The 20,693-nt window shown below is 44.1% G+C and overlaps 1 protein-coding gene across 1 annotated transcript in view; it reads right to left on the reverse strand.

Moving 5' to 3' along the window:
- GEMIN2 (gem nuclear organelle associated protein 2) overlaps nt 1-20,693 on the reverse strand; it is a 49,213-nt gene that overhangs the window by 12,917 nt on the left and 15,603 nt on the right. Inside the window, exons 4-6 of the mRNA XM_082242895.1 lie at nt 16,018-16,077; nt 13,351-13,467; nt 6,853-6,897 (exon numbers count right to left, since the gene is read on the reverse strand). Coding sequence (XP_082099021.1) covers nt 6,853-6,897; nt 13,351-13,467; nt 16,018-16,077 — 222 coding nt within the window. The remainder of the gene's footprint in view (nt 1-6,852; nt 6,898-13,350; nt 13,468-16,017; nt 16,078-20,693) is intronic.

Here is a 20,693-nt window from a genome sequence, read left to right on the forward strand (position 1 = left end):
AAAGTGCCAACCAAGGAGTTGGAAGCCACGGGACGTTGAAACAGAACGGCCAGCGCAGATACCTGACCCTTTATCGTAGCCAGCGCCAAACGCTGATCGACACCCGTTTGAAGGAAGGACAGCACTCGGGAAACCGAGTACGTGCGGGGTGAAAACCCCCTGGACTCACACCAGGCAAAATAGGCCTTCCAAGTACGGTAATAAACCTTCCCCGAGGAAGACTTCCTCGTGTTGATCAAAGTATGAACGACCTCTGGGGAGAGACCCTTCTCCTTCAGGACCTCGGTCTCAACAGCCAGGCCGTCAAAGCCAGCGACTGTAAAGCAGGATGGTATATCGGTCCTTGAGACAGGAGATCGTCTCGAAGAGGCAGACGCCACGGGGCGTCGACCGCCAGATTCACGAGGTCTGCGTACCAGGACCGGCGAGGCCAGTCCGGTGCCACAAGAATCACCGTGCTGCGTTCCGAGTGTAACCTGCGAAGGAACCTGGACAGCAACTGAATCGGTGGAAACGCGTACATCAGCCTGTACTGATGCCACGGGGCCACTAACGCGTCCGACGCGTCTGCCCGAGGGTCGCGCGTCCTTGCCACGAACCTTCTCACCTTGTTGTTGAGACGAGACGCGAACAGGTCCACATCTGGAAGACCCCACTTCGCGCACAACATCTGGAAGACAGCCGGGTGGAGAGACCATTCCCCCTGATCCAGGGTCTGGCGACTCAGATAGTCCGCCTGCCAGTTCTCCACCCCCGGAATGTGAACCGCCGTTATCGCCGGGACACGAGTCTCGGCCCAAGACAGAATGTCGGCCACTTCTCGAGCCGCTCGGGCACTCCTGGTGCCCCCTTGGTGGTTGATGTAGGCCACCGCCGTGGCATTGTCCGTCTGCACCCGAACCGGGCAGCCCTGCAGCCGGTCCGTCCAGCGATGAAGACAGAATTATCACACGCAATTCCAGAATGTTGATCGGAAGGGAGGACTCCCCCTCCGACCAAGTCCCCTGGGCGGGCAGAACGCCCAGAACACCACCCCAGCCCGACAGGCTGGCATCCGTGGTGATCACCGTCCACGAGATAGGACGAAACGACTTGCCCCCGGACACCATCGGGGACTGGAGCCACCACAGAAGGTCTCTTCTGGTGCGATGACTCAACGAGATTTGAAGATCCAGAGATTGAGGTCGCCCGTCCCACATGGATTGGAGACCCCGCGTGTGAAACTGGGCGAAGGGAATCGCCTCGAAGGCCGAGACCATCAATCCCAGACATCTCATGCACGTCCACAGAGACGAGTGCGGAACGTCCCTGAGGGACCTGACTTCCTCCTGAAGAGTTCTGAGTTTGTCTTCCGGCAGGAAGACCTTCGCCTGCACCGAGTCCAGAATCATTCCCAGGTAGGGAAGACGAACCGACGGACTCAGTGTCGACTTTGGAAAATTTATCGTCCAACCAAACTCCTGCAGAGTTTGCATCGTGACAGACAGGTCCTTCTCCAGACCCTGGCTGGTCGCAGACCGAACCAGAATGTCGTCCAGATACCCCAGGACAGAAATGCCCTGGGCCCTCAATAAATGCCAGAACCGGTACAAGCACCTTGGTGAAGACCCGCGGAGCCGAGGCGAGACCAAAAGGCAACGCCACGAACTGGTAGTGATCCTCCGCAATGGCAAATCGAAGGTACCTCTGGTGACCCTCGAAAATGGGGATGTGAAGATACGCATCCTTCAAATCGATGGAGGCCATGAATTCCCCCGGAACCAGGGCAGCCACCACCGACCGCAGGGATTCCATGCGGAACTTGCGAACCCGCACAGAGCGGTTCAGAGCCTTCAGGTCCAGAATTGGACGAACCTTGCCCTCCTTTCTGGGCACGGTGAACAGATTGGAATAAAACCCCCAAAATCTGTCCCGATGAGGCACCGGAACTACCACACCCTGAGCCCTCAGGTCCCGCACCGCCAGGTGCAGGTCCCGTAAACGCTCTGGAGACAGTTGAAGATTTGAGGGAAAAAATCTGCTCTCCGGCCGAGAGAGAAACTCGATCTTGTAACCAGATCGAACGATCTCCTGAACCCATCTGTCCCGCACGCGGGCCAACCAGGGCTGAAGAAAACCGAGCAAGCGTCCCCCCACCCCAAAACTGGGTGAGGGCGCCCCTTCAGGCCGCACTGTTATGGGCAGCGGATCCGGATTGACCGGACTTCTGTTTTCCAGACCAGGGCTTCTTCTGAGAGCCTTGACCTTTGAACGGTTTGCCCTTGTAGTGCGACCGAAAGGCACGAAAGGACCCCTGAGGGGGCCGAAAATTAGCATGCTTCTTCCCAGAAGCCCCCTTAGCCTTGGGGAAATGGGGCAAGAGAGTGCTCTTACCTCCGGTGATCCCCTTAATCAACACATCCAAGGACTCCCCAAAAAGGCGAGACCCATCATAAGGCAGATTGGCTAAGGTCTTACGTGAAGAACATTTCAACCAAACCAGGCGGCGAGACAACACCGCCACGCTGTGTACACGTGCAGCCAACGAGACTAAGTCCAAGTCCGCATCACACAGATACATGACACCCTGGTGGATTTGATCCACCATATCCAGGGTCGCCGGCGAGGCCGAATCGGCCACTAGGACGCGCCGAAGCATCTGCGTCCAACTTGCGACCGCCTGGGCCGCCATGAGAGAGGCAAACAGAGCCTTAAGCATAGAACCCGTAACAGAATAAGTATGACGGGCAAGAGACTCCAATCTCCTAGCCGTGGCATCACGGAACACCGGGGAATCCTCTGCAGGAATCGCAGTGGATTTGTTTAAAACCGCAATTGCGTGATCCATTGGGGGTGGCACACACCACCTTTCATCAGTGGAAGGCGAGAAAGGATAACGCAGCTTGAACCTACTTGGTACAGCAAAAGGTTTGCGCAGATTGCGCCATTGTTCCTTAACAGCGCGCTGAAAATCATCATTGCAGGGGAAAACCTGTGGCGTCCTGCGTTTTCTCTGCGTCCCATAAGCCGCCAAGGCAGCGGGGGGACACACTTCATCCTGCAAACGCAGCGTTTGTTTAATGGAAGCAATCAATTCATCCATGATTGCAAGCTCTTCAGGCGAGCCAGGGGGAGAATTATCAACCCCTTCAACTTCAGCCTCCACCTCGGACCCCACTAGATATCCAGGGAGGAGCGGGACCCCGATAAGGAGGCCCCCGCCATAACAACCCCATCACCTTCACCCTCAGAATCAGAGGAAAGAGCAACTCTGGGTCTTTTAGTAGATTGAGCAGCCACCAGCATCTGCACCTGAGCAGCAAGGCCAGCCACTATAGTGGCTAAATCCCCCCCTGGGGGGGGAAACAGCGGTCCCCTGGCTTTCCACCAAGGCGGTAGGAAATTTGCCCTCCTGAGAATCCATTGCCCCTACAACAAATGCCGGATAATAAAGGGTTAACTGCCCCTTTAACACGCGCGGCGAGCGCAGCCCACCGCACCACAACACAAGCACAATGAGACCCCCACAGGGACAATAAAACTGACACAGGCAATGGATAGGAAGGATAAAACCTGAGGAGACCCTCGCCGCTGCTGCTGCCTCGATCGGTGTTCCTGGAAAAGAGGAAGTGATGCTGCCAGGGCGCTCTATGAAAGCCTATGGGAGGCTACAAGAAAATGGCCGCCATGCATGTAGAACATGCGGTCGGAGCGAGTGTAGGCAAAATGGCGCCGTTTGGCGCCGAAACCGCCGCTCCACAGTACAGTAATGCACACATGTCTCCATATAAAAAAACATGTCAGATCGCCGCAGCGATCGCTGTATAATGCCCAAACATGCCACAAAACATGCCCCACAGCTTCTCACACTGACAAGGCTGACACACACAGTGTCACACAGCTCCCCCCCCCCTTGCAGCCCACAGCATGCAGCCGAGAGATAGGGAGACAAACAGTGTGAATAGAGGCAGGTTACACAGTCCCAGACTGACACCCCCCCCCAGACAGACAGGTCCCCACATAAATACACTTACCTCACAGTGGCGTGGGGGACCCGCACAGGCGAACAAGCCGCTGCACATGAGGCAGGGAGAGTCGCATACAAGACGCACAGAATGGGGGTTAAGAAACCGCACAGCGTCCAGTGAGGTAGCCACCTCACCAATCATCCCTGCACCGAACAGGGATGGGTCGTTCACTGTGCCAGGAGCGTTACCTGGCTGAACGCTCGATGGCAGGCTGGGAAGCCACTGACCCACGACCTGCGACCAGGGGGATCAGCCCGAGACCCAGCCCGCATGATCCTCTTCATCCGAAGAACTAACTAATGCTGACAAAAAGAACAGCTAAGAAAAAGGTAGAGAGAAAACTCAAACAAAAAATCAAAAAAAGAAGAAAGAGCCTGGGGCACAAAGCCCCAGCACAGAGAGAGCCAGCCACTCCTGACAAGCTAGACATTAAAACTGAGATATGGTTGCAGGAAGTAGGAGGGTATTGACTGAGGGGACCACCCCTTGAGGGTGGGATATGTTAAAAGCTTTAATGTTAACATATTCTGTTGCCTAGCTACTCCTTCGGAGCAAAGTCTAATACCCCATATGTGACGAATATGAAGAGGCGGCGACTGTCGGAGGACGTAAGAGAAACACACAAATTTCACTTCCAGGCCCCATTCACATCTAATGTAGTGGGAGTATACTTCTAAGGCGTGTTTTCCCCCCATAGTATAACTGTGGTTGTAAGGTGTTCAGAAATGCAGACCACTTGAAGGTCTTAGATATTAGAAGTTTCATTAATTGCTCCATGGACAGGGTACTTTATATAATCAAGTGCCCTTGTCAAACTCTATGTGGCCCAAACTAAGACCTCCGAGGGTCCTCATTGGTGAGCACCTAAGACTATTATAGAAGCAATACAATACCAAGAAGGGAAAAAGAAAATTCCCTTGTTACCCATTTAGAAAAAAAAAACAAAAAACAAAACACACAATGGAATGACTGATTGATAGCGGGTAAAGGGTTTCTTTGCTCTAAAATTGCTCCAACGTGGGGGGGGGGGGGGGGGTGTACTTCGATAAAGTCTTCCAACAAAATTTTAAAAAGTGGATATTTAGGCTGGGCGCAAAAAATTTAGAGAGAACTGAACACCAAACAAAGACTGAATTGTTGAGATAGCTCTGGAGTTTGTGAATGGGTGACCCTTACTAAAATACATATAGTATTCATTTACCTACCCCTATAACATACTGTTTGAGCTCAATGCCAATCCATTAAAGGTCATTTATCTTTTTCCAAACCTTACTTTTTCCCATCCCTACCCTCCCCCCCTTACTTATCACCTCCCTTTCTTTTCTTAATGGGCCAGTATATTTGAACTAATTTGATTAACCTTAGATGTCTATAAAATTGACCACCACAGTGCAGCGCCCCCTACTCTTCCTGAAGAAGCTTGCAGTTACTTGGGGGCAAAATGCATCAATAGTCTTCTCTGTCGGGAGTTCCAGACTCATGACTCGACCCAATGCTAAATTTGGATTTGAACTGCCACGACATTTAGGCAAGCAATGGCTGTTTGGGGCTAATACACAAGACCACCCGAGGCCACTGTGCATGTGTGGGTGCAGAACTGTACACTAGAAGAAAGGACTGCTTCCTGTCTCAGCAGCTGTGAAGTGGATTGTCTGGTGCGAGTGAGTCAAGAGCAATACAAGCACGACTAAGTGGATACATGGCAAAGACCTATCAACGAGGTTGACTACACCGACCAGTGAGTAAAGACTCCATCCTTAACGCCATGTACGTAGACTGAACTGAGGTTTTAACCTATTGTGTCCACATCCTCGTTTTGAGTTACAATAGTGCTACCAAGTCGGGATCATCCAGGTAGTGTCGTGTATGGAGTGACTGTTCATTCTTTCAACACACTATAGTATCTACCTCATTGTTGAACTGCTATCTTACATCTTTGAGGTGAAACCAATTCATCCATATTTGGGACCCACAGCTGCCACTCACTCAGGGTGGGCTCTGGACTCCTCAGAATCCAAGGCCATTGACCACTTCAGATCTTTACTATGGAATACAATTTGCGGATAAATGCCAGTGTAATATTCTTCTTTTGTCATTGTGGCAAAACACGTGGATTAGGCCACTACTGAACTACACCATATAGTCCTAGCCTGGATTTGGAACATCTCAGTTACATTCATCAGTTGTTGGTATTAATTTCTTTCATCGACTGCAACTGTTATGAGGGCTGCCCCTTGCACACAGTCTGAAACATTATACCTGTTGCATAATTGTCTTAGTTTGTATTTCCTGTGCTGTGTTCTGGTCACACTCCTTTTTACCTGCAATTCTTGCACATTGCTTTACTTAGGAAGAAACTGTTGGCGAATACAGACAAGCAAGATGCAACAATGCCATTAACTAACAAGGGCTAGTGTTAAGAGTCCGGACTACACATTTTTTACATTAACTTTTTTTTGTTAATGGTGATTGGTGGAGGTATTAATTTTTCTATGATATTTTTCATGACAAAAAGCAAATAAAGTAATTTCTAATTCAACTACTTGGATCACCTAGGTACCTTCTTTTGTATGGGCCTTTCCCATACAAACTTTTTCACTTTGTGGTTTTTCCTATGGACAGCCCATTGATTTCAATGGATTGCCCTACACAAAACAAGTGGTAAAACCGCTCATAGGACATTTTGGCATATTGGGGTTTGCACATGGCAAAAGGTGCGTTTATAAAAAATGGACCCCTTTTGTCGTCATTAAGTGTCACACCGAATGAGCAGTTAACAAGGGTTTATCATGCATGTATTTAGCTTACTGAATAACTGCACACAAAGTAAAATGACTCATCTCACCTGGCTCATACGACTGACAATACTCAGCAGAGGTGGAAATCCAGCCTACAATCGTAAATGACATAAGTGGTTTGTAAACGCTGCTATCAAAATGGTACACAAAAGACCTAAGATTCAGGTAAACTGAGTAATTCATGACATTAACTTTCCATAGGCCAAACAGGATATGTGTGGAAAGTGGGGTCCCCCAAGGATCTATCCTGGGACCAATCTGGTTTCTATTATTCATAAACGATTTAGAGGATGGGATAAATAACTCAATCTCAGTATTTGCAGCCGATACTAAGCTAAGTAGGGCAATAACTTCTATGCAGGATGTGGAAACCTTAAAAGAAGACCTGAATAAAATAATGGGGTGGGCAACTACTTGGCAAATGAGGTTTAATATTGAAAAATAATGCATTTGGGTGCAAAAAAAAAAAAAAAAAAAACTAATGCAGTTTACTAACTAGGGGGCAAACTTCTGGTGGAAGCCAAGATGGTAAAGGACCTGGATTTCTAGTAGATGACAAGCAATGCCAAGATGATGTAAGCAAAGCCAATGAAATACTGGCATGTAATAAAAGGCGATTTACTCCAGAGATAAAAAAAAAGATACATTTTCCCACTCTACAAGACTCTGGTCAGGCCACATCTGGAGTATGCTGTCCAGTTCTGAGCACCGGTCCTCAGGAAGGATGTACTGGACCTGGAGAGTCCAGAGAAGGGCAACAAAGCTAATAAAAAGGACTGGGGGACTTGAACTATGATGAAAGACTACAAGCATTAAACGTATTCTCTCTGGAGCGTTGATATGATATGATATCAATGTACAAATACCGTACTGACGACCCTAGCAAAGGGAATTCAAAAGACACGCAGTGGTATCAGCAGGGAGTATAGATTTTTTTTTTTTTTTTTTTTTTTTTTTAAAACACTTATTAGATGGCCACCTTAACGACCACAACATACAGGGGTATACAATGTACTATTGACAAACCCACCATAGGTTGAACTGGTGTCTTTTCAACCTCACTATGTAACTAGGATATCTACTGCCTTAAAAAAGGACTGCCCAGCACCTTACAATTCTACATTAAAGTAAAAGCAAGCCAACTTTGTTTCTTTAGAGGCTAATCCACATATGGGACAGCCTTCATACCTAACCTGTGGCCCCTGAAGTTAGTAGCGAGTGTCCGTGCCTACTCAAGCCAATAGAGAAAAACTTGCTTCTAGTAAAATAAAATGGTTGCATTTCTATTTCAATATCTTAACTATTTTCTGTGCTAGCTCCTTTTTCAGGTTTTCCCCTCTAAGCATTTATAATACAGAGAGTGAAATGTGGTACAAGTAATTTTTCAAAAAGGAGGCTGCAGATCCAGTGCAAACAGAAACTTTTCACAGAGCTTCACTTTTTCCACATTAGGTTACAGCATTCAATGGTCACAGGATCATGGAAGTAAAGGTAAAAGCGCAATAGCGTAAAACCTTACAAACTAATTTGATTAAACACCCCAGTGTTCATGAAAAATGAATTCTTTTGTGTAAAAGAATAAACCTCCACCAATAAAATTGATCACTGATGACAGTGAATAAAAAAAAACATGCAAAAATTAAAATAATGATGGGTACCCCTTACCAGAGGTGATAGAGGTATACACCAAATAGATAAACGTGTTATAGCTGAAGTCGCCTCTTACCGGACAACTTTAAAAGGAAGGCAAAAAGTGTGAGATTTGCGTGTTGAACCACCACCTTTTATGGCTAGATTCGCCTCTTACCATATGGAATCTCAAACTGGGGTGCTGATTTCATCAAATGGCGGAGGTATTGTCTACCAGTTCTTCAGTGTTTGCTGTGGAGAAGGAATTTGGAGCTGTCCCTTTAAGCATAGGAAAGTTGTCTTCGGAAGCAGCACAGTAGGTGCTTGATTTTCTCTGCAGATAGGAAAGTCTGTCAAGAAATGAGTGTATCTGCAGAGAAAATCAAGCACCTACTGTGCTGCTTCCGAAGACAACTTTCCTATGCTTAAAGGGACAGCTCCAAATTCCTTCTCCACAGCAAACACTGAAGAACTGGTAGACAATACCTCCGCCATTTGATGAAATCAGCACCCCAGTTTGAGAGTCGGGTCCTTGGATGCTTGATCACCATACAGGCTCATCATTATTTGTATTTGGTAAGAGGCGACCCCTATTGGTTTATCTTATTATTGGCTCCGGGTTCACACTGAATTGTGATCTGCGCGTTTTGCTTTAATTCTTATTCCATATATGGTAAGAGGCGAATCTAGCCATAAAAGGTGGTGGTTCAACACGCAAATCTCACACTTTTTGCCTTCCTTTTAAAGTTGTCCGGTAAGAGGCGACTTCAGCTATAACACGTTTATCTATTTGGTGTATACCTCTATCACCTCTGGTAAGGGGTACCCATCATTATTTTAATTTTTGCATGTTTTTTTTATTCACTGTCATCAGTGATCAATTTTATTGGTGGAGGTTTATTCTTTTACACAATAGAATTCATTTTTCATGAACACTGGGGTGTTTAATCAAATTAGTTTGTAAGGTTTTACGCTATTGCGCTTTTACCTTTACTTCCATGATCCTGTGACCATTGAGCTAACTGTTCACGTGGACCTGGATCTACTATCAAGGTGACAAGTTTATCCAAAGAAACCGCCTTTACCTTACCTCAATCTGGTAAGCTTATACCCTTTGGGGTTCCTGGTTCCGGATTACATCTTTACTTTATGTTTGGACTGTATGGACTTTACATCTCCATTGATCATATCATAGCGCGACTTATTTTTACAATATTCTACAGGGTGTGGTCACACTAGAAGTTGCTGCTGTTTCACTGTACTTTTCCTTTAGCGCGGTTAACATCTTTACATTACTAGGTTACAGCATTATTCCAAAATGGATTAAAATTTGTTTCCTTCAAAATACCCCAATACCCTATAATGACAACATGAAAGAAGTTGGTTTGAAATCTTTGCAAAAAAATAAATAAATTATACAGGATTTATATAGCCCCAAGTTTGCGCTGCGCTTTAAAATATGAGGGAAGACAATACAGTTACAATACAATTCAAATTAGAGCTGCTCATTAGAGCTTACAGTCTGGAAGGGAGGGTCAAGTGAAACAAAAAAGGCAATTAACTGTGGGGGATGAGCTGATGGAGAAAAATGGAAGTACAGTTAGGTGTGGGTAGGATAGGCTTCTCTGAAGAGGAGGGTTGTCCGGGATCGTCTAAAAGCTAATGGAGTAGGAGATAATCAGACAGATTGGGGAAAGGAGTTCCATAGGTTTGGAGAGGCTCTGGAAAAGTCCTGGAGGCGAGCATGTGAAGAGGTTACGGAGGGAGCTAGATAGCAAGAGGTTTTGAGAGGAACGAAGGAAGGGATTAGGGTATTTTGAAACTAGACTAGTGATGTAGTCTGGGGGCTAAATCGTGGATGGCTTTGCAAGTTCTTGTTCGTATTTTGAATTTAATTTGTTGGGTGAGCGCAAGCCAGTGGAGGGATTCACAGGAGGAGTAGTGGACACTGAGAGATTGGTAAGGTGGAGGAGTCTGGCAACAGCATTCATTATGGATTGAAGGGGGGGGGGGATAAATCACATGTACAGAACATAGAGGAGTCACTTGGTACTGTACTCCTCTCACCTGACCCCCATCTATTATGTACTAATCTCCCATGATTCCTCTCACCAAAGACTTGAACCAGCTACATTTCCTTCATCACTGTCAGGCATACAAGAGACCTACTCCCTGTGATAAGGCTACGTAAGGTGGATATCTGGAGGTGTATTGGAGGTGCCATTTGAGAATACCTGGTTACTGGTCGCCACGAGCAAAATATGTTATCCCTATCTCCGATTCTCTGCCTGAATTGACCCCCTGTAATAAGGGGTCTACAACATCCGGTAAGCATTTTAGTGCACACCGGGTGTCCCTGCAATTTGGTGGAGGCGTTGGAAATTTATTATCTACAAGTGCTGAATTTGCTACTTCACTATCACTGTATGGTGCATTGGACACTTTTTTGGACTGCCGTCTACTGTGCATTGTCACTTTAATATTTATTGTGGATTGTTTTTTGTATCACTTATTCAGATATATTATTGTTATCTGTCCACATATTGTTTTTTGCATTTGCACTTTTATTGGACTCCGTATCAATTTGTATCACTTTATGCACATATCATCTAAATTTATTGTGGTATTTGCAATTCCTGATAATTATTAGTAATTGTCATTTGTTTTGCACATATACCCAATTTTATTAATTTACAATTTGGTCAGATTGCATTTACCTTTTAATTTCCAACCATTTTACGGTCAAACATAAGTGTATACAGTAGAGCGCAACTTGTTATATAGCATTATATAATTTCATCATTATGGGGTATTGTTTGTACAATTTTGAGGAAAACAATGAACTTAATTCATTTTGGAATAAGGCTGTAACATAAAATGTGGAAAAAGTGAAGTGCTGTAAATACTTTCCAGGTGCACTGCAGCACAAACATGGAAGCATTCATTAGTAATAGTGGTGTTGAGTTATTCACAGGAGGACAAGGGGGCACTCTTTACATCTGGAAGAAAAAAAAAAAAAAAAGAGATTTAAAGTGGTTGTAACAAACAAAAAGAGGACCCTGTATTTTAACTCACGTTAAACCATATAGTGCTTGCGCATCGTCATTTGTCCCTTTGTACGCTTAAAAAAAAAAAAAAAAAAAACCTGGTTGATCCTGCCCGTTTCTGTGTCCCTCTGACCACGGTAATCATTGCTGCTGATCCATGATACTGTGGTCAGTTTACATACCTCCGTCATCCCGCTGCTCTCCTTCCATGTCAGCTCAAGTCTGTGTGTCATCCATCTCCACACCGTCCATCCTCTCTCGCCACTAAATCTGTATTAGTAATAAAACCTGTAATTCACTCTCATGAAGATTTAATGTGCAGTATCTCTAGTTTAAGGATTCCACAAAATACCTTTTTTACAGCGCAGATGGGTGCTCACATGACCTCCTCCTGGCTGACGTCGCCCATCTCACTGTAGTGCTTCAATGGAGGAAGAGTGCCAGCAAGGCACCCAGGGGCGCTGTAAAATAAAGTATTTTGCGGAATCTAAAAAGGAAAGATACTGCACACTGAGTCTTCATGCATGAGAGGGGATTCCATGTTTTATCACGAGTGGCTTTACAACCACTTTAATTTCCAAATACGAAAAAGGTTCACAGTAAGAGCTGTGAAAATGCGGAATAGACTCCCTCAAAAGGTGGTTCTGGTCAGCTCAGTAGATTGTTTAAGAAAGGCCTGGATTATTTCCTAGATATAGATACACATAATACAATTGTATACTAATTATTCTAGGTAAAGTTGATCCAGGGAATCAGATTGCCCCTTGTAGGAGGAAGGAATGTTTTCCCCTGCTGCAGCAAATTGCATCATGATTTATTGGAGCTTTTTTTCCCCTTCTGGGTTAACTGTGGGTAAAGGGTTGTATATATTCCCCCCCCCCCCCCCCTTCCCTGTAACTATGAAAAAAGGGTGCAATAGTAGTGATCTCTAGTATTATTATACAGGATTTATATAGCGCCAAGTTTACACAGTGCTTTACAATATACGTAAAAAAGGGAGACAATACAGTTACAATACATAAGGCTTAAGAAGGCCTTGATTACAGTAGTCTCATGTAAACATCTACAACTACTAGATCACGTTTGTAGTCTCCTGTAGCATACCTGCAACCTGACCAAATTTTTGTAGCCTCCGACCACCTCCAAATAAATATCTGCAGTTTAACAGTTTTCTGTGATACTACATTTGCTGAATATTAAGGAAGGCCCTTTGATGATGTCAAAGGCTGCACCTGAGGCCAACTAAAGCAACCAAGCTGACCATCACTGATTCAAAAACAATGCAGTATTCAATTTCTGATAAAAGTAGAGCCAATAGGCCACATCAATAAAACCCTTTGGAATGTTGGATAACGCTAAAAAAGGAACTACATGCAGCTTCTCTCACATAAGGCACACTGCTGAAAGCAAAATATGCACATCACACTCAAAACTTGTTGTGCAACTGCGATTCAGAAGTCCTAATTAGATTGTGAATGCTAGAAACTGTATTGATTGAAAGGGCCCATGTTGAAAAGACAGACTTTTTTTCCCCACTTTGACTTTTATGGGAATAAAAGCAATCTTGACCCAGACAAAGAAAAAAGTTAAAAGGCAAAAAGAAGCTTGAAGCAAATTGATGCAGGTTAATGGGTCAATTGCAGGCCAAATGCACCTGTCATGTGCTCTGAAGCATCTCAGTATCTCAAATGCACCCATAAGCAAACTGCTTTCACTCCATATCAATGCAAAACCAAAGCCTGCTGACCCTAAATTTCAGGGAGGGCTAAGCTTTAGGGAGGAGGGGGGGACAACATTAAACCATTTTGGAACTAAAGCCTAATTAGTACAATGCTAAGATTACACATACCCACCATAAATGAGGTTTACCTTTATATAATCGATACCTGGGTTCTGGTTCTCATTGTTCAGAGCAGCAGCCAGGTCCGAATACAACCTCTCACCCAGACAAAACTTCTTCCAGCTTTCTTCATCCTCTGTGCTTGGCTGAAAAGAAAAATCATATCTATTTAGGTTGCCCTTGTGACACATGAGCACAACTGACAGGAAATGCTTAAAAAAGAAACCATCATGGTAACATTTCCAGGTATATTTTAATGAAAGCTGCAGATTGAAAAATAATGAAAAAAATAAAAATAAAGGACTTTTGAAGTTACATAATCATGCTTAAGAATACAGCGGGTAAAATTATTAAACACGTCACCATTTTTTCTAGGTAAATCTACTTCTAAAAAAGGTGCTGTGGACATGAAAGTTTATTAGTTTTAAAGAAAGAAAATAAAGCTGCTAGAATAGCCCAGCAAAGCACCTGACTTGAAATCGTATAGAAAGTCTATGGAAAGAACTAAAGATCAGACTTCATAGAAAAAGCCCATGGAACCGTCAAGATTTGATGATTGTTTGAGTGGAATAATGGTCAAAACAAAACAAAAAAAAAAAAAAAAGAAGAAAATCACACCTGAGCAATGCATGAGACTAGTTTCCCCATACAGGAGGCGTCTTGAAGCGGTCATTACTAAAGTATTACATTTCAGCTAGCATGTTTAAATACTTTTCCCTGTGTCATTCCATTTTATTACACAACTTAATTTCTGAACTTCTTGGTTTGACTTGTTTGTATGGGTTGTTACAGACATGTGGTAAAAATTTTGTGTCAATAGCACCTTTAGAAATCGGTTTACCTAGAAAGGATGATGTGTTCAATATTCTTATTTTACCCGCTGTACACAAGAGGATAATAATGGTGTTTATTTGCAATAGATTTGTTTTTAACAGAAAATTCCAGCATTTGTTTAGTTACAACAAATTGCAACCGATTGTTTAAAGTCTAGAGTCAATTAACAAGATAATACAATAAACCCTATCTTTGTGATAGTTTAGATGCATCTGGAAACTCAGAAGTTGGTTTCCCATTTTCAATTAGGGGGGGGGGGGGGGGGGAGAAGAAACTGGGAAGGGATTAAAGAGGGAAGAGGAGATGAAATTATTTTTATAAATCTTTTCATCCCAGGCAAGTATGAGAAAGTGGGAAATTATGTAGGGGAGGGGGGGGTGCAGTGTTAACTTTAGTAGGGAAATAGCGGAACACTGGGTAAAAAATAAAATAAAAATATAAATACACCATATCATTTTAACTAGGCGTAGACTTTTGGCGTGCTACACCCGGCAAAAGAGAGCACTGTACACATTTTGACTTAAACAAGCAGTGTCTTGATATACAAGTAGTGTTAGGTCACAACTGGAGTATAAAAGAGAAGAGGCACCTCTAAGTTTAGAAACATGGTTACATTTAATGAAGGTACAATATTCAGCAACTCACATGGTTTATGATTAAAAAACAAACAAGGCACATCCAAGTATGCTGGCATCCAGGATAAAGTGGTCCACAAAGACCATCCTCCTCACTGCCTGCTCTCAGCGCTGTCAGTCTGCAGTCTTACCGGGAAGACTACCCTGCATTAGAGCGATCTGAAAGCGAGGCTTGAAGTGCTCGCAGAGCGCAGCGTGGAAGGGATGAAGTCGATGGCGATGTGGAGGATGGTCTATTTGGACAGATTTACCCTGGATGCCTGCATACTTAGATGTGCCTGTTTTAATCATTAACCATGTGAGTTGCTGAATATTGTACCTTCATTAAATGTAACCATATTGCTACACTTCGAGGTGCCTCTGTTCTCTTTTATACTCAGTTGCGATATATATATTTTTATATATAATATATATATATATATATATATATATATATATATATATATATATATATATATATATATATATATATATATATATATATATATATATATATATATATATATTTTATATATAAAAAAAAAAAAAAAAAAAAAAAGATTGCTGGTCTTGCAAAACGCTCTCAAAACCAAAGGTTACTCTCAATCCAAGGTTTTACTGTATATGCATTACCTTGTAATCTTTAGTAATGATAAACGTTATCGCTGAACAAAACAGGTCCATAGCAGAAAATGTAAAAATTGGTCCGTACTGGGTGAAGTGTTGTGAGAGGCAAAGGGATTAAACCAAATTTGTTGTCAATGTTCATGCAATTGGACTTTATAGGCACCAGTATTAAAATTGCATGTTCTTTATTGAAAAATATTTTTCAATAAAGAACATGCAATTTTAATACTGGTGCCTATAAAGTCCAATCCCTTCCTTCCACTCTCTCTACTTTGCAATTTAGGATGTGGCACCCCTAATTACCCCTCCCTTCTGTGCGCCTAGACACCCTGCGACCTAGGAGCGCACATACAAATCATTTTGAATGTTCATGCAATGTCAATTTATTTTTTTTCCCCCTTTCAAATAAATAATTGCTGTTGATTCTACCAGCAAGATGCATCCACAAACACTTCCTTTCCTGGCAATGCTTACTCAGTTCACCATTGGCTGTATGCGTTTTCCTTTATGTTCCCGAACTGGAATATAAGCACGTGAGAATTTTTAGTTCTACTTTTGAATCCCCTCAATACAGGAGTAATGGTTCGTCCAAGAGTGTGGCCCTGTATGAAAAACACTCACCATTGTAACATTGCCATCTAAAGGCTGGGACTTCCAATGACTTCTGTGCTTATGAAGACTCTGTAAAGAGCACAACATTAATGTGAATAATCTGTAAATATTGTAAAATGCATACTACAGACTGAGTGGGACATACATTTTTTTTTTTACTTTGATAAAATTTGACTTACCAGTACCTTGTTTTTCAAGAGTCTTTCAGGACAGCACACGAGAGATCATGGCCCCTTCTACTGTATAAGTAAACACCTTTTCCAATGTTTTAAAAGGAGGCTTCTTCCCACCACGTCAGTCGTAGTAGAGTATCTCTGGCCCAGGTTTGAACACAAGAATATCATAGGCAATCATTGCAATATACATATCGCAAGGGCAGGTCGTTGCGGTCAGAGAATCTTGGAAAACAAGTTACCAGTTAAGTCCAACTTGAATTTCCCTAAACGTCTTTCAGGAAAGCACCTGAGAGGACAACTGCAACTTACCCCATTAGGGAGGGACGACAGCTTGCAGGATCCTCCTGCCAAAGGCCTGATCACTGGCTGATGCACAAAAGTTCAATCTGTAATGATGAGCAAATGTCCAAAAACTGTGGCTGACCTGCAGATCTGTTCGGGAGTGGTACCAGCTTTTTCTGCCCATGTGGTTGCAAGAGCTCTAGTAGAATGTGCTCTGATCCCTAAAGGAGGAGATAATTCCATGTCGGAATATGCTTCAGAGATTGCTGATCTGAACCACCTGGCTATTGATCCTTTGGATGCCTGGTGACCCTTTTTATTACCAGCAAAAACCAGAGGCAGATGACCTGAAACCTTTTGTTACCTCCAGATAAAGTTCTCCTTCCATCTAAAAATAATGAAAAAGCCTCTTTATCCCCTGGAGAGATATGAACAGAAAGTTGGTAGGACGTCTTGAGAACAGTTCTGGGCTGCTGCACTTTGGCAAAAATTTTGGGTCTGTCTTGAGGATGAAAAACACACACACACAGATTTTTGGAATTGAATCCAAAAGGCTAAAATGGTTCCTTTGTCAATGCCTGAAGAACTACCGAAAGATTCCATTTTGAAAAGCTCTTCACATGGACTAGCCTGTTCCTGGCCAGACCCCCCCCCAAAAAAAAAAAAAGAAGATTTTGCAACCACGGGCTCCGAGGCAATAGATCTTTCCAAGAAACTCCTAAAGCCGCCATCTGATCTTTTAAGATTAATGATTGCAGGCCCTTTTTCTGGGCCAGCCTGCAAAAATTCCAGAATTGAAGACCAGTCCTCCATCCGAATGACACCAGGAATTGAAAACCTTCCAGGCTTTTGCATAAATAGCCCTAGTGACTTTTCAAGGTTATCAAGGCTTCTGAAGACCCCATATTTCTCAGCAGTTTCTCCTCAGATACCAAGCAGTCAGCGTTAGCCTGGCTACATTCGGGAAGTTCACTGGGCCCTGAGACAGAAGATCTTTCCTTAGAGGAAGATGCCAAAATGATTGATTTACCTGATAAAACAGAGTTGTGGAGAACCAGGCCTTTTTGGCAACTTTCTCCTCTTCTACCTTCCTTAACACTGTCAGAATCATCTGAAATGGTGGGGAGGCGTAGCCTAGTTGAAACTCCCAGGGATGTGCCAGGGCATCTGCCTGGATCGAAGAACAGAGGAAGTTTCATCTCTCTGGAAGCAAAAAGATCCATCTGGGGATTCCCCAATTTTTCTGTGATCAGGGGAAATGCCTCTGGATTCAGAGCCCAGTCAGCTTCCTGTATTACTCGTCAAGACAGGAAATCTGCTACCTCATTCAGCGTGCCTTTAAAAATGGACTGCTAAGGATAGTAAATGCATCTCTGCCCATTTCAGAATTTCTGTGGCTAGTAGCTGCAGGACTCCGCTTCCTGTTCCCCCCCTACTTGTTTAGGTATGCCACGATTGTGGCATTGTCTGACAAAACCTGGGATGTCTTGTGTGAAGGAGTTCAGAGCCGTTGCTACAGCCCTGAGCTCTCTCCAGTTGGAAGAACTTGCAGCCTCCCTCTGGGACCACGCCCCCGAGCCAGATTCTTTTCCCAATGGGCACCCGAACCCTAGGCACTGGCATCTGTCGTAATTACTCTTTCAACTTGAGATGACCAAAGATGGCCCCTGGATAGGACTGACTGTTTCTTCCACCACCAGAGTGTTCTTTTCACTCTGGTCGGAATCTTTACTACCTTTTCCAAAAATTCCAGGTTGTGATCCCCAGTCTCGTAAGAAAAGTTTGAAGTGGCCATTGAAAGGCTGGAATGGTCGATGTCACGTGTTCCCAGGGCGGACATAACATGATTTGAGAATTCCATCTTGTACCCCCTAGAAAAGCATTGTCAAAAATGTATTGGCTTGAGGTTATCTTTTCCCACTGAGGGCAAAAACTTAGAAGTCTTCCTCCCACAGGAAGTGCCCAGTCATTGGGTCTTACTGGTCTGCGTAGGAGGATGGAAAAGGAGTCCTCCTTTGCTGTTCTGCTTTTGCAAGGTCAAGTTCCGAGGCCTGACATCCTGATCTTGAGATCTTTGAGGGCAAAAAAGTTGCCTGGGAGGCTGTTTCTTTTTGAAATGACCTTTCCCTGTCCGCTGTTCTATCCAAGATGGAATCTAGTTCTAAACCATACAACAGGTTTCCGGTAAACGGAACTCTGAAAAAAAAAAAAAAAAAAAATAGAAAAAAATTACCCTTGGATGCGAAGTCCCCCAGCCAAGTCTTCAACTAAAGTGCTCTTCTGGCTGAAATAGTGACAGACCTAGCTGTCAACCTATTAGACTCAGCTGAACCATCCGCAATGTAAGCTACAGCTGACGAAAGGGTAGAGAAGGAAGCAAAGATTTGTTTGGGTGACTCCACTTCAATATGTGCTCTAAGCTGTAACCCAATACTTCAGATCCCTGGCTTGAGGTTTCCCATAATAGCCTGCCAGGATTCTTTTTATTTTTTTTAAGGAAAAAGGTCTATTCCCTTGTCTATGGGATCTCTCAAGACTCCCATGTCTTCGAACACCAAATCCGTTCATCTGATACATGTGAAAAAGGTACAGTGTTCCAGACTGCCGCTGGGTTTTCCTCAAAAGGGAAAACCTATTTTAGAAGCTTAAGGGAGGGAAAAGAAAGAAAAAAAAAAAAAAGGGGGGGGGGGGGGCGCGAGTTCTCTTAAGGTCCAACCATTCAAGTGTAGTATAAACTGCCCTAAGTAATCCATCCACCTGATCCAAAGACAATTTATATTTGCTGGGTGAATTTTCCACTCCCTCTGAATCTTCATTGGAATGAGCAGAAGAGCGGCCCTCCTGGATAGCGGGATTTAAATCCGTATCCACCAGAGGGGTTAACAGTGGACCTTGTAAGGACTCCGAGTTAGACGCCTGACTTGCTGGGGAGTTTGTTAAAGATGAACGGAAAGACCGAATGGTGGCATCAATCATAGTTACATAGTTACATAGTAGGTGAGGTTGAATAAAGACAATAGTCCATCTAGTTCAACCTGTGTAGGTGTGTGTGGCTGTAATCATCTCACATACCCCTGAATGTTCTGATCCTTGAGATGCAAGTCTAAGAGTCTTTTGAAAGCCACCATACTACCCGCAGAAACCACCTCTTGTGGTAGAGAATTCCACAATCTTGTTGCCCTAACAGTAAAGAACCCCCCGCGTTGCCTGAGGTTAAAACGCTTCTCCTCTAATCGCATTGTATGCCCTCGAGTCCTCATGCAATCCCTTCGAATGAACAGCTTTTTTTCTAAGCTGGGATCCCCATTAAGATATTTATAAATTGTTATCATGTCCCCCCTCAGACGTCTCTTCTCCAGGGAGAATAAATCAAGCGATTGTAGACGCTCTTCATAGTCAAGGTCCTCCAATCCCCTCATTAGTTTAGTTGCCCTTCTCTGGACTCTTTCCAGCTCCAATACATCCCTCCTGAGGACTGGCGACCAGAACTGGACGGAATACTCCAGATGCGGTCGGACCAGAGTTTTATAAAGTGGAAGGATTATAGTCTTATCTCTGGAATGCATCCCTTTTTCTTTATGCATGCTAATATTCTGTTGGCTTTGGAAGCTGCCGCTTGACATTGCATGCTGTTTCCTAATCTATCATCAACCAAGACTCCCAGATCCTTCTCCATTTTTGATTCCCCCAAGGGCTCCCCTCCTAACGTGTATTGTGTTTTTATGTTTTTAGTCCCCAAGTGCAAAACCTTACACTTCTCCACGTTAAACCTCATTTGCCATGTCGTTGCCCACTCGCTTTTTTTGACCGAGGCAATTCTGTCGCTGCATGCCAATGTTGATTCTTTAACCAGAGCAGCACTGCATTCCTGACCTAGCGCTCTCTTCCACTCTTTTGGCAATTTAGAATTGCATAAGGAAAATCTCTCGGATCAGAGCTTTTTGACTGCCAAAAACAAACTAACAGAATCCCCCATGAGTCAAGCAAAACCCTCCAAGGCTACACAAGAAGAAGAGCGAGAGGCCACGCAGAAGAGCAAGAGATCAGCTGGCTTTGCTGGTGCCCGTCTCCAAATGAGGCTTTACCACCAATTCCAAACTCCATTAGCGCCGCTCAAGAACTAGGCACCAGCCCGATCCTGCCTCCGCCCCCTGCGCTTGCGACCGGAAATTACTTTGTGCGCCTGCATTGCCGGTGCCGCCCCCTGCAGCTCCCTGAGCCACCACC

The sequence above is a fragment of the Pelophylax lessonae genome (assembly GCF_965119305.1).
Source record: "Pelophylax lessonae genome assembly, chromosome: 13".
NCBI lineage: Eukaryota > Metazoa > Chordata > Amphibia > Anura > Ranidae > Pelophylax > Pelophylax lessonae.